General features: G+C 39.1%; 1 protein-coding gene across 1 annotated transcript in view; it reads left to right on the forward strand.

The window, feature by feature from the left end:
- The window catches only part of LOC103184642 (teneurin-4), a 359,161-nt gene that overhangs the window by 298,989 nt on the left and 46,014 nt on the right, over nt 1-14,158 (forward strand). The window contains 4 exon segments of the mRNA XM_042334411.1: nt 5,763-5,882; nt 7,901-8,162; nt 8,658-8,925; nt 12,828-12,971. Of these exon segments, the coding sequence (XP_042190345.1) occupies nt 5,763-5,882; nt 7,901-8,162; nt 8,658-8,925; nt 12,828-12,971 (794 nt within the window).

A 14,158-nucleotide genomic window follows, 5' to 3' on the forward strand; every position in this document is an offset into this window, starting at 1 on the left:
AGTAGGACAAATTAATGGATAAATTCAAGTGATCATTCAATGGGGGTTATTCTGCTCCGCTCACTCTGTGCAGCAAACCTTTCAATGCGTTATCACAGTGGGATTTATCCTTATATTCAAATATTTCCTATATTTAAACAAAGCAGAATGCCCATCAATGATTTGTCAGGTAATCACTCAGTATAGTTTCCGCCTTGTTTCTAAAGGCTGTACAGATTCTGATTTGCGGTGTTTCTTAATAAGAATAAGGATTCTTTAATAAGAATTTCCATCAATAATGTTAATAATAATCCTTGCATTTGATATAGCGCCTTGCCACATCTTCGAGACATCTCAAAACGCTTCACAGAATATACTGTAAAGTGAATTGACTGTATTTTGTGGGCAAAACGCAGTAATCAATTGCACACAACAGTGCCCCACAAGTAATTGGGGATTGAGTGACCAAATTATTATTTTTTTTGAGGGATTATTACCCCTGGAAAACAATACACCAATTGACTAACAACTGGGTTCCTACTTACTGCCAGGTAAACAGAGGTGTGTGGGGTAAGGAAACTTGCCCAACGCTTTGCTCTGCCTGGGAATCAAACCCAAATCCTCTCGCTTGTGAGGCGAGTGCTTTAACCACTGAGCTACATCACAACAGGTCAGCATTGACGTACTTCAAGTAACCAGAAAGAGTTCCAGATGCACAACTTGGGGTCCTTATTAGGAATCTCTTTAAAGAAATACCATAAAATTTGACCCTAATGTCACTTACCACTGGTAACACCTATATCAATTCCCAAAGCACATAGCTGTCCCACTGCAGATTTCATTCAAATTGGCTTTTTATAGGCAAAGTGACTGCTGAGCATGTTAAAATAAGTTATTAAAATATATATGAGAATCCAGAAATGCAATTGGAATTTTAAAATATTCTTATTTTGGCTCGCACAAATCCTTCTACTGAATTACATTGATGCTGAAATAATAGTGCTTTGAATCTTAAAAATATTTGGGGAAATCCCTCGTATTTACCCGAGAAATCTCTCCAAACCATGTAACTTTAATCTTTGATGTAACTAAATTTAAAAAAAAGTGGATTGATTTGAGTTCCGCTCCTAATATGTTACGCTTCTGATATAAGAATGTAACTAACCGAAATTCCACTTGATTTGATGTACAAAAGTCACTGAAGACATAGTAGCCAGGGTGAGTGAAAAGAAATTGCACATTTTTCTCACAGATAATATTATGTAAATAAATAAGAAGAATTGATGTCAAGTGGTGCCTTTGCAGCACCACTTAGCTTGGTTGCAATGTAATTGCTTTTAGCCAAGGTCTCCTGAAGGAAAAGACTGACTAAATTAGCATTAACTTTGGTTTCTGGGGACCAGGTATAATGTGAGAAGTTGATCTTGCCTCCAGTAAGGACAAGTTTTCCTTCGAAAGGCCAGATGCTTACAAGACAATGTTAATTGTTTTTTGAACGGGGCAAATATATATGCCAAAAGAGCCAGCAATTTGCAGATCTAATTGAACAAAGATGATGAGACAGTACCGAGGGCTGACTCTCTCAAAATGTTTGCTTAGCTAATATTTTATTCCTTAGATGTCAGAAACTCAACTTAAACATCTTACACTGGTTGATTACTGTGACTTGCAGAAATAAATCTTCATGCACATTTTTTCTCCTTTTTAAAAAAAACAATCAATTTAAGGCAGTTTGGGAAACCCTGTGGGAATGTCATTCGTCGTCAAGGTTAGCTTTAAACTGAGACCTAATATTAACTGAACTGATTTAAATAGGGATTGGAATAAAATATTGAAAGTTTTTTTGACAAGAATTCAGTCTTTTTTGACGGTGGGTCACCTGATTAAATTCTGCAGGGTGCACAGTCAAATCCCACAACATGTATTAGATCAGAAAAGTTGCAACTAACCAGTTTGGCATATAAACATGAAAGTATATATATTGGTTGTTTTGAAGTGTAGTGTCTTTCAGAGGTGCTTATCCATTAAAAGCAATGTTAAGCGAAGGTCATGACAGTGATCCACATGAGTATTAATGATCCTATGGCATTATTTTGAAGTGAGTTATTTTAGGATTGTGTGCAATGTTCCTCCTCACCTAAATCCAGGAAAAACAAGCAAAACTGAATCATTCACCAGTTTGCTGGATGTTACTGACATCCTGGAATAGCTCCCATGTTTGTCAGACTCACTCATGTGAAGTGCTTTGAAACACTTCAATGTGATACTGTCCTGAAACAACAATTTACATTCATACAGTTGCTTTCACATCAGGAGGATGTCTCAAAGCACTTTATACAGCTGATGGGGAGTCTGGGGGAAGGTGAAAAGTGATCATATGGAAGCTGGAACAATTTGGTCCTAAGGTGGGTTCTGATGGTGGGGAGCTAGGAGGAAACGTGAAGGGATTCTGGAATGGAGAATGTCTGCCTGTTCATATGGATGTTAAAAAGATCCCACGGCATTATTCGTAAAGAGAAGGAATTTGTCCTGGTTTCCTGGCCAACAATTCCCCAAATAAAATTGTTTTTTCACTTACTGGCAGTTTGTGAGACACTGCCTGTGCACATATTGGTTGACTTGTTTGCCTACAAAATAAAAAGACACACTTTATATTAAATCTTGTAAAATGCATTGAGATGTCCTCCTGATGTAAATATGCTGTATCAAATATAAGGATTATTTATTTTTTAAAATGCCATAATTACCAACCATGGTTAATGAAAAGCACAAGATTCCTATTAAATTCAATTCAGCAGGCTTCCCATTTGGGTGTTTCTTTTTAAAAGAAGCTGCTGTAAATTGTGAATTTTGCAGACAATATTTATTTTGTTGAGTGTTATTGATTTCAACAGAAGTAATTACAGGGAATGCAGTTTTGAACTATAAGTTGCTCTTTGTATTATGAATGACAAGTATCGCTTAAATTCTTGATTGAAGATAGCCAGAATATTGCAGGAGTCAGCTCTTTCCTGATGAGCCGCAGGCAAATCTCCTCACAAAGCAGTTTTGCAAATCTTCATGCTTCTATCAGTGAACATCAAAATTAGGAGCTGTTGCCAAATTCTCAATAACTACTACTAATAATAATCTTGCATTTGATATAGTGCCTTATCACATCATTGATTTATTTATTTTACACAGGGCATGGTTAATATGTGGAGTAGACTAGCCAGGGAGACATAAATGTAAGAGGGAATCAGATAACTAATTGTTGAAGGTTTCAATTGAGGGGTATGGGAGACACAATACCGTAATGTAGGATTGAGATATTATTTTAGTTAACTTTGACACTACTCATATAGATTTAATCATATAGAAATTGTATTTTCTAGTCCTGTATGTTCTGCTGTTACCAATTATGAGAAAAGATGCTTAATATATACAAGTGCAAATTGAATTGGGCTAAGCTTTTGGTTCAGTATCCCGCTCCACTCAGGTTCCCACTCCATCTCTGCAAAATGCTTTGCAGTGTTTAACTATATGAAAGGTGTTACATAAGTGCAAGCTATTGTGGATTGACACTTGGCAGGGATGCAGGTTCAATCTTCTACTCAAGTCACTTACCAGAGTCATTTGATGGGGAAGGGGCTGAGCAGAGCCAACAAGTAAGTACTTAGTTGTAGGGAGGCAAGGAAGCTATACCTTTTTGACCATATTTGTATGGGACTCAGCAGTCATTTCAAATGGGATAACAGAGGCCATTGTGGCTTGAGGGGGGAAGCAAAATTAAACTATAACGTGCGCTGAAAATAAAGAGGACACATCAGCCAAATAATTCACCTCTGGCTAGGTGAGAATATTGCTTAGCTTTGATTTTAATTTTTGGTTTATTCATGTGTTGATAATCTAATGTAAAGTACACTCTACTGAGCCATATGATTTATAGAGATGGCAGGTTTGTGTTAAAGTAATACAGTTATTATGAATTAGATTGACAGTGAGTGACATTGACTGTTTCAGATAAAACTTTGTATCAAATTTTAAAAATATATATATTTTAGATTTTATCACATATGATGTTCCTGTTCTACTTGTATTAGTCCAGGCTGACACTCCAATGCAGTGCTGTGGGTGCACTGCATTGTCGGAGGTGTCGTCCTTCAGATGAGAAGTTAAACCAAGACCTTGTTCAGGTTGATATTAAAGATCCCATGGCACTTTTTCAAAAGAGAAAGGGGGTTCTCCCAGTGCCCTGACCAACAATCCCCCAAATAAAATTGGTCCTTTACCTCATGGTTGTTTCTAGGACATTGCTGTGAACAAATTGGTTGCTCGTTCACCTACAAAATACACGGTCACTACACTTTACATTAAATCCTGTGAAGAATAAGCATCTTCACACAGAGCTGGAGCAGTATTAACATCTGGTTTTGAACTGATACTACGTTTTGAGCAAAGTAGTGGTGGGATTGCAATGACAGAACGTCTAACAATGTTAGATATGAGAAAAGTCCCCTTAAGGCCACTTTGGTCACAACTGGCTGCTGAATTTCCTTTGTCCCAGCACCAGATCAACATCATGGACACAAGGGGGCTTTGCACTTGATATCTGCAAAAGGATAGGGAGCAATAATTGTGATTTCTGAAAGCTATTGAAATCCTCTTATTAGCGCTCCCTACTTATTTAGCAAATATCACAAACTAGACCTCAGTGTCAGTTTCTCCAGTAAATAAGTGAATTGCTATAATTCTTTCATCAGGCGTAACTTCTGAGTGATGAATACTGTATATTTTTACTCGAGAAATTTCCGTTGTAATGTATCGTCCTTATCTAAAGTTCCATTTTTCGATCTTTATTTGTTCAAAGACGGGATTGCAATGACAGAAAATATTGTGCTTTTGTATCAAAATCCATAAGTCATGAAAGGCGATGCTGCAGCAGGTCACAGAGAGATATAGACTACATGGGCCAGATAGCCTGTTTCCGTACCATATTAATCTATGTAATGAGAAAGAAAAATTACAAATGACGGAGATATGGAATAAAAAACAAGGAGCAAATGCACAGCAGATGAAAGAGGAAGAGCTGATGTGGTTCACACCCAAAATGTTGTACAACCTTTATATTATGAATTTGGAGGAATGAAAAGTTGAGGCTCTGACACTTGGATGTCTCTCTAAACTGGTACTGCCACTTTTTCACTTGTATATATGTGCGAGACCGTTGGAAATTATCTTCCCAGTTGATACCAAAATTGTCTGAGACCAAAATAACCGTGATGTGATATGCATGAATATTAAGTGAGTTTGCCCTTGTCTTTTTTCTAGGATCTGCTCCATTATTTAGGGACCACAATTTGGGAATTGGGGCAGGGGGAAAGAATGAGGAAAAAATAATAAGCCTCACACAGGCACAATTGTGGATTTTGATACGTCATTGTGTCGTGTTTGCTGCAACATCTCGTTTAAAGTGCTTTGAGACCCTATCCTACATAAATACAAATTGGTATTGGTGTTGGTGGGGGCAGGGGAGGATGTGGGGGAGAATCTCCATTGCTGTTTGCTGCAGAGGCAGTGTACTCTGAAAAGGATTCTGTACATTCAGCACCTGAAAGTGAAAGTGCAGCCATGTTTCATAGTGGATTGCCAGCAAATGCTAGGCAACTCGGAATATTAAATGAGCATTAACCTACTATGCTTTTCCTGCATTTTCTGTTTTTCCTGAGGATTACTTACTGTTTTGTTTGTGATCAGAGCCATTTAACAATAGATAACTAATATTTTCTTTTCTGTGCTTGCAGCCATACCTGTGTGATGCGAGGTCAGGTAGTGACAGCAGATGGTACCCCACTGGTTGGTGTCAATGTCAGTTTTGTCAACAATCCCAGCTATGGCTACACCATCAGTCGTCAGGATGGCAGGTATGAAGCTCTTCACAGGTGCATGATTCAGAGATTAGCTTTGTGTACATTGGTTTCAAATCTTTAAACATCCATTACACCACGTTTGCATTGCTAAGTTTTTCTGTGGAGGCAACAAATATTTTCATTCTTGTCTTCAAATGCTTCCGCAGCATTGCCTGACCCTATCTCTGCGTTCCCTTGTGGGCCTACTCCCCTGCCCAATCCCTACATTCGGCCATCTCTGGCTTACTGAATGTCCCCTGCACTCTACTGCTGATGACCAGCCAGTCATTGGCTCACCGTAGGGCTCGCAGTGGCAGATTGGTCACGGGGACAGCAATTATTCCCACTCAATTTCTGTGAACTCTGCAAGCCAGCAAAACTGCTAATGGCTAGTGTGACCCCAGCTGTACATGCAGCTTACTAGACAATTATTTTAATGGCAAGCCATGCCGGTTTAGCTGGTTAATCTCCAGCAGTCCCCCCAACACACATTCTGAGGTCCCAAGCATTGGCTATTGCTAACCTCTCCTTAATATTCTCTGGGGTTAGGTAAACAGGATGTATCACTCCAGGGAGTGAGTGTGCATTCCATTCTAGACACAGGGAACTGTCCACGTGCAGATGGCATACATATGTGTAATTCGCAGTCCTAAGCATTGTGTGAGACACATAGCTGACCAAAAAAAGGTTACCCACCCCATCCCCATCCCATCATCGATGGTGAGCTTTTAACCCCTTTGACCATACCAATAATATTGAGTGCTTAGTATGTCAGATGACCAAATTTAGAAGCGATGTAATGAATATTCCCACTTAGAGGCATCTGAGACTGAGGGTCTAGAGTCAAAACTAGTCTAATACCACAGAAAGTGTGCCTCCTGTTAGTGAAACGTGGAGTGCTACTGCTGTTGAGGCTTTAACAATTCTTCACTGACTCTTCTCACTGGATCAAGTGGCATTAATGTTCTCAGAACTGGCATAAGAACAGGAATTTGTCAATTGATCCACCAAGCTGTTACAGTGCCACTATTTTATTAGATGATCTTTTAATCCCATTTTGCTCATTTTTTTCCCATGGGACTCAAATACATTACATATATTACTTAATTATTGCCTGTGAATTGAAGACTTTCCCGATCTAATGTTTCCAATGCTTTTTGCAAGTATCTTGCTTCCATTGTATCTAATGTGTAGTGATTTCTGACAAGATTCCTTGATAAGGAATTCAAGTGGGAACTTCTTCCAGTAATCAGAGGTACGTCACACGTATCCTTGGGAACTCTGTTCTAAACTTAGATTGCTTTAGAGCAGAGTTCACATGGCTCAGCATGATGTATTTCCAGTTTCCTTCTTAAGGAATCCAGTTAGAAATGACGAAATGACAGAATATTAGACCCTCAATTAGGACCATTTCGAACTGGATTACACAGTAATAAAAAGGATCAGAATGTTGTTACATACAGCTGTGGCTTCCTCTTATTAAGCAAACAGGATCAATAAAACAGCAAACAATAAATTGCATTATATACAACAACAACAACAAGATTCCATTTAGAGAGCGCCTTTCACGTCGGGAGAACATCCCAAGGCGCTGTACAGTTGGGTCAGGACCCGAGCAGGGGGGAAATAGTCAGGGTGAGAGGAGGGAAGGGAGGGAGCGAGGAGGGGGTAGAGAGTCGAGAGGGGAGCTGAAGGCATGGTCAAAGAGAAAGGGGGGATAGAGTTCCAGAGCCTAGGGGCTGAGAGGCTAAAGGCCCGGCCACCGATGGTAGGGCGGTTGGGGCGGGGGATGCGGAGCAGATCGGAGCCAGAGGAACGGAGGGTACGGGCAGGTAGGTAGGGGGATAGTAGGTCGGAGAGGTAGGCAGTGCCTTTCTACCTATGAAAACTACCTGCTGGATTTATTCTGGGAGGTAAATGTCGTCAGTATGTAGGTCAAATGTTGCTTGAATCAGGTTCATTTTGCCTTTATAAACAAAGTATCTTGTTTTTTCTCCATCTCCACCACCATTTCACATGCCATCCCCCAACAGCTTTGACTTGATGACTAATGGAGGGGTCTCAGTCACGATGCATTTTGAGCGCGCTCCGTTCATCACCCAAGAGCATACACTCTGGCTGCCATGGGATCGCTTTTTTGTCATGGATACAGTCATCATGAGGCATGAAGAGAATGAGATTCCCAGCTGTGACCTGAGCAACTTTGCACGTCCCAACCCAATTGTCTCTCCGGCACCACTGACAGAGTTTGCTGGTTCCTGCCCGGAAAAGGGGCCCATCGTTCCGGAGATACAGGTACAGTGTGTAAAAAAAAAAGCTTTGTTTACTTTTGTGAAATCGGGAGCATTGTGCAATACAAATGATTAATTATTTAATCTAAAAAGCGAATAAGGAAAAATTATGGGGTGAAATTTGCCATGTTTCTCAACAGGTTTGATGTGTTAATCATTATATTGAATCTGTTATAAAATGTTGTTGTTTCCAATTGATTACTGAAGACCGGCTGTAAGTGAACCCCCCCATCCCCACCAATTCAACACAGTTGGATCTGTAGTCAGTCTGAAGATTATTCCTCTGTTTCCTAAATGGTTTACATGTTGCTTTTTGCTTCAGAACAGTGACTCAATGCAGCTTCACAAGATCCCAGTTTAACCCAGTCTGTCCATCTACTTCACTTTCTCAAACTTCTTTCTTTAAATTCCTCATACCCCCATAAAGCACAGACAGAAAAAAATACTTTAACGTTGTTGTTTTTTTTTAAATTTTTAGTTTTACCTTTCATTGTTGTAGGTGTTACAGGAGGAGATAAAAATCCCAGGCAGCAAAATGAAGCTGAACTATTTAAGCAGTCGAACAACTGGCTACAAATCAGTGATGAGGATCAGCCTAACCCAACCCTCCATCCCATTCAACCTGATGAAGGTCCACCTTATGGTAGCTGTGGAAGGGCGACTCTTCCAGAAATGGTTTCCTGCTTCTCCTGACCTTTCTTACTACTTCATCTGGGACAAAACAGATGTCTACAATCAAAAGGTTTATGGATTGTCTGAAGCATTTGGTAGGTTTCATGTGCTGGAAATATTGGAACCTAATTTGTGATCCGTATTTGCAAAGTGGGTGGAAAATGCTAATTGCAACTTCCATTTAATTTAAGTAATTTGCAGAAAGATACATTGTGGTTTCCAAAAGATGCCAAAAAATGAAAAGCTGTAAAAAAAAATGCAGGCAGGAGATCATCTCTTCCACATCCACTGCCAGTTTGCTCTCTAGCCTTTTTTACTCACTTTGTCAGGCTTTGGAAATCACGATGAGCAGTTTTATGAAACTCTCACATTTAACAGAAGTTACAAACACCCGTTTCATAAATATTGTTTGCGTTCAAAATACACCATCATTACACTTTTAGTAAAGTGCTTTGAGCTGTACTCCTGATGTGAAAGGCACTAAATCACATGTAAGGATTTTATTTCATTTTGCTTTTCAAATTAGACTATTATTTGGTGCTCATTCGCAGGGAAGTGGCCGTGCTGGAGAACTTGCTTTTATTGTATATCAATTGCTTGACCTGATGATTAGATGCACAATGATTAAATCTTTCATCCGTAATGTCTCTTTTTTGTTAATGTTTCAAAATATATACCTTGTCAGAGGTGCCATCCTTTGGTTGAGATGTTAAATTGTAGTCTCGTCTACCTGTTTAAGTGGATATTAGAGATCTGGTGACACTATTCAAAAACGTTTTTTAATTTTCCTGACTGACAATCCAACAGTTAAAATTAGTAATTCACTTCATGGTTGCTTGTGGGGAATTTATGTATGTAAATTGGCTGTCATGTTTGCCTTCTAATATACAATCTTTGCAGAAACATTCTGTGAAGGGCTTGGAGACATTTCAAAATTACAGGCCCAATATCAAATGAAGGATCATTGTTGTTATTATATTCTTTTGTATCCAACATTTTTCAGTTCCCATTTCTCACTCCCATGTTGTTGATGATTGTGGATGTATCCATTCTTATATTTCTGCTCATGCCAATCTGAACCATTTGCCAGGAAGTCTCTGTTAATAACACAAAGGTGAATGGCACCTTTCAGTTTCTTCCCCTCTCCTGGGCAAGTTCATTGTGTTCACTTGGTGTTTCCCCTGACATTATGGCTGAGATCAAGAACTCACCATGTGCTGACCCATGGATGGCCAAATCTTCTCACTACATGACCCAACATTGTGTTTTGTTATGCCCCATACCACCTGCTAACTAGTCTTTTCAGTAGCCCGTTATTTCACTTCTGGCTATAAAGGTAATTCTAAGGGAGTTTCTCCTGGTGTCCTGACAAATAATCCCCCTCAATAAAATTGGTTATTCGGTTCATGGGTGTTTGTGGGATGCCGTTATGCACAAATCATAGAATATTATGCCAGTGGAAACAGTTTCTCCCTATCTACTCTTATCAAAACCCCTCATCATTTTTTCTTCCTATCTACTCTATCAAAAACCCTTATAATTTTGAACACCTCTATTTAATCTCCCCTTAACCTCCTCTGCTCTAAGGAGAACAATCCTAGTTCCTCTAGTCTCCTCTCCAGCTGGGCTTTAGTGTTTGCCTACAAATACATGGACACTGCACTTTACAGTATATCCTGTGAAATCCTTTGAGATGCTTCCTAGACATGAATTGGACTATACCAAATGTAAGGATTATTAGTAGTCTCTTTTTATTACACAAACATTGTCCTCATCATAAATTTCAATCAGGCTTAATCTACAGACCACTTTGATTTAAAGATGATGTAGAATTGTGGAAAATTCTTAAATTAATTCTTAATTTGGAATCTGATCCTTTTTAAGAACAGTAGAAAACCACCTTCCAAATTAAGACTGAATTTAAGAATTTAACATGATTTCACAGAATCTTAAATTGTAAGACAAAGTGATCTTACAGGTTAAGATGAGGCGGAATTTTTTCAGATCTTCATTTGATCTATAATGTAATTACATGCACTGTACTGAGGAATTAAAAACAGGCTGATTGCAGAATCAGGTCAAATGTTTCAATCACTCAGTCTATCCTTGATTTCCGTCTGCCACCATGTTATTACTATTTGATTATCCATTTCAAATATTGAAGAAAGTGAAACTTTACATGAAAAATACCCACATATTATGTTTCAAAATGGGACCTGTGCAAATTACGAGTTGTCTCATGAAGGCATCAGTTACACCATGATATTCTCAGTAGAATTTGAAAGAGAGCATAGAATGCAGGTTCCTAGCAGGCTGATTGAATATTGTTTTCTTGTCGCATCTGGTGAGATGCTCCCTCTAATGGATAGGGTAATGAAAACTGTTGTGAGGGCACAGACACAGACCCTGGCATGAAACCATGCATCTATCTTTGCATGATTTTATTGAAAAGTGGATTCTTCCTGAATTTTATTGGAATAAAAGCCACTGTGACCAGAGTCAAGTTTGGAGTCACACTCATTGGGGTCAAGAGGGAGGAACATTCAGGTACATTCAATATGATAAATATCGAATGTACCACTAAATTGACCCATTGTAACTCTAAATCCTACTAACAAACATTTTGTTCCATGCTTATTGTGAGATTTTACTATTATCCTATCAGGTCGATGTGGCACTATTCCAAAATATTAAGGAGTTTCTCCCAGTATCTTGACCAGGATAAAATTGGTCATTCACTTCAGGCTGTTTGTGGTACATTTCTATGTGCAAATTAGTTCGCCCTTTCACCTGCAAAATACAGTGATAGTGAAGCACTCTTCAGATGTCCTGATGTGAAAGGCGCTGTATAAAATGTAGGATTATTCTTATAAGAGCAGAGTGAAATACTCACTACCATTAGTGAGCAATAAGTGTTCAACCCCACTTTGCAGAGTTCCCTTTTTCTCGTAATTTATAGATAGACTTATTTTGTGAATAAAAGGGCTTTCACAGTGGGTGCAATACTCCAGTAGCTTCCTTCCAACAATGACTTTACTTGATATTAAATTCAAGCAATTTTTGTATTGAACGCCATAAAGATGTGTGACCTAAGTATTCTAGGTCAGCTGTGGATCTGAACCAATATAAACGGCAGGCATCAATGGTAATACCTAATTTTCTCTGACTGTGGCTGTACAAAATGGTCTTACAGGTTAAAAGTAGGTGATTTGTGGGCCTTACAGAGGTTTATGCCCGTGGACCCAGGGGAGGCTTTTGCACTCCGGAGAGAGGATTTCCCTTATACCAGTGAGTGAAGGTTATATACTGGTATTAAAGTATTGATGATTTGTACAGAATTATTTCTCTTCCACTGGAGCTGTGCATCAAGGGAAAATAGTATAGAGCTTGATATCACTCCATTGGTCTCTTTGTTCTGCATAATGGTAGACAGTATAAAAATTTTTCAAGGTCCAATAAATGGTAAGCACTGGTGAATGACTTTGATTCATAATGGGGTGAGGCATGTGAGAATAGGTCAACAATTGAGCTACATATGAAACAAACCTGCCAAGTCGGTGAAGTGAAAGGAGAGGTTTGTTAAACTGCTATGCCACCAAGGTCCTACTAATGTAATGCTTTACTTGTTCAATATTGTTCAGAAGCAAGAATTATCTTGATTATTATGTAAACCCATACTTGCTGAGATCTTGAATAAGACTAAATCAGGCTTTAGCTTGATCCCTGAACACGGATTTGTAAGAGGTGACCTTTTCCTCACATATGAGCCAGCTTTAAACTCAGGCCTCTCGAGATGAAGAGCCATAGCAGTATTACTTCACTGGAGCATCTGTCCTTTTGCCTTGAGAGTGTTTTTCTGGAGTTTAATCAGGCTAAATTATAAAGGGACTTGATTTTAAGCAGTTTGGCAGGGATAGCTCTTTACCTAATTAGACCTCGGCAATTTGCTGAATGGACTGTCCATCAATGAAACCTATTTTTGCTCAATCTCTTGCAGTGTCTGTGGGTTATGAATATGAATCCTGTCCTGACCTGATACTCTGGGAAAAGCGGACAGCTGTTCTGCAGGGTTATGAGATAGAGGCATCTAACCTTGGTGGATGGACAATAGACACACACCATGCCCTCAACATACAGAGTGGTAAGTACTCATTGTGATGCTCCCTGTGATACATTTAACCTTCAGGTACATTGTCAGACTGAACAAACACTAGTTTGACTGATATTTGTGATGGGTGGTTTTAATATAGATATTAGGATATATTTCTTTACCGAGAAGATGATCTCGAAATGGTTATCTAAGTGTTTTGTTGAAACCAGGACTCTGGAATCATTTAATACTTGATGCTGTCTGTAATGAGAGAAAGGTGGAGTGAACGCAGGGAGATCCTGTTTTAGTGCAGTGATTTGAGTTCATAAATTGGTCTCTACATTATAAGGAGGCATGCAAAAAAATGGCAATTTGTCACAATCTCCAAGATCACCAGGTTGCCACTGATGTCATTTCCTGAATAGCACACATGTGTATGAAGTGACATCATTGCGCTTTCTGCACACAGCGCACATGAGTGTAATGCTCGGAAAACTGGCCAGTCAGTACCAGAAGCCAAAACCCAAAGTGTACTGCAGTCACTGTAAGGGGGGAGGGGGGGTATGGCAGGGGCATAATAGCAGAGTCGCCTTGTATTCTTGCAGGATGTGCTCAAATGGCAGTGGAGCAGTTTTGTCTGTACGTCTCTTGTGATATATTCACATAATATTGGAAACTTACTCTGCTAATTCATATGTGAAAAATTGAAAAAAGTGCTTAAAGATCTGATGCTATTTATTAACCATGTCCTAAACGTTCTTATAATTTACTTTGTAAGAACCCAATAAAGGCTCTTTATTAACAGCAGTTACACAGTTAAAGCCTGCCACCATTAATCACTGATGTGTATATTTCAATGACAATTATATGAACTAAAGATATAAATGAGGTTCCTCTCTTTTACAAAGGTGTACAAACATTTATTGCTATTACTTAAACCCATCATTCTCTCAGTAACTGGAATTTGTCCTCAGGAATCTCTTGCTTGATGCACTGAAGCTTGGGACAACAGTATCCCAGGCCACTGCTGATGACAGCCCAACCAGCTTGGTGCTTCAACAGGATTTGGAAAGGGAGGCCATTTGGATTCTTGTGGATTTTTCCCATTCAGCTCTTGTTAATCGAGCCTACCCATTAGGAAGCCAAAACCCTCACGGGTAGGCTGGTCCCAGCTGGATAAGTACCAGGAAGCTTGTGAAACAGTGCTCTCAATGACAAGTAATGTGATTTTAGCTGTA

The sequence above is a fragment of the Callorhinchus milii genome, unplaced genomic scaffold (genome assembly GCF_018977255.1).
Source record: "Callorhinchus milii isolate IMCB2004 unplaced genomic scaffold, IMCB_Cmil_1.0 Scaffold4, whole genome shotgun sequence".
In the NCBI taxonomy this organism is placed as follows: Eukaryota; Metazoa; Chordata; class Chondrichthyes; order Chimaeriformes; family Callorhinchidae; genus Callorhinchus; species Callorhinchus milii.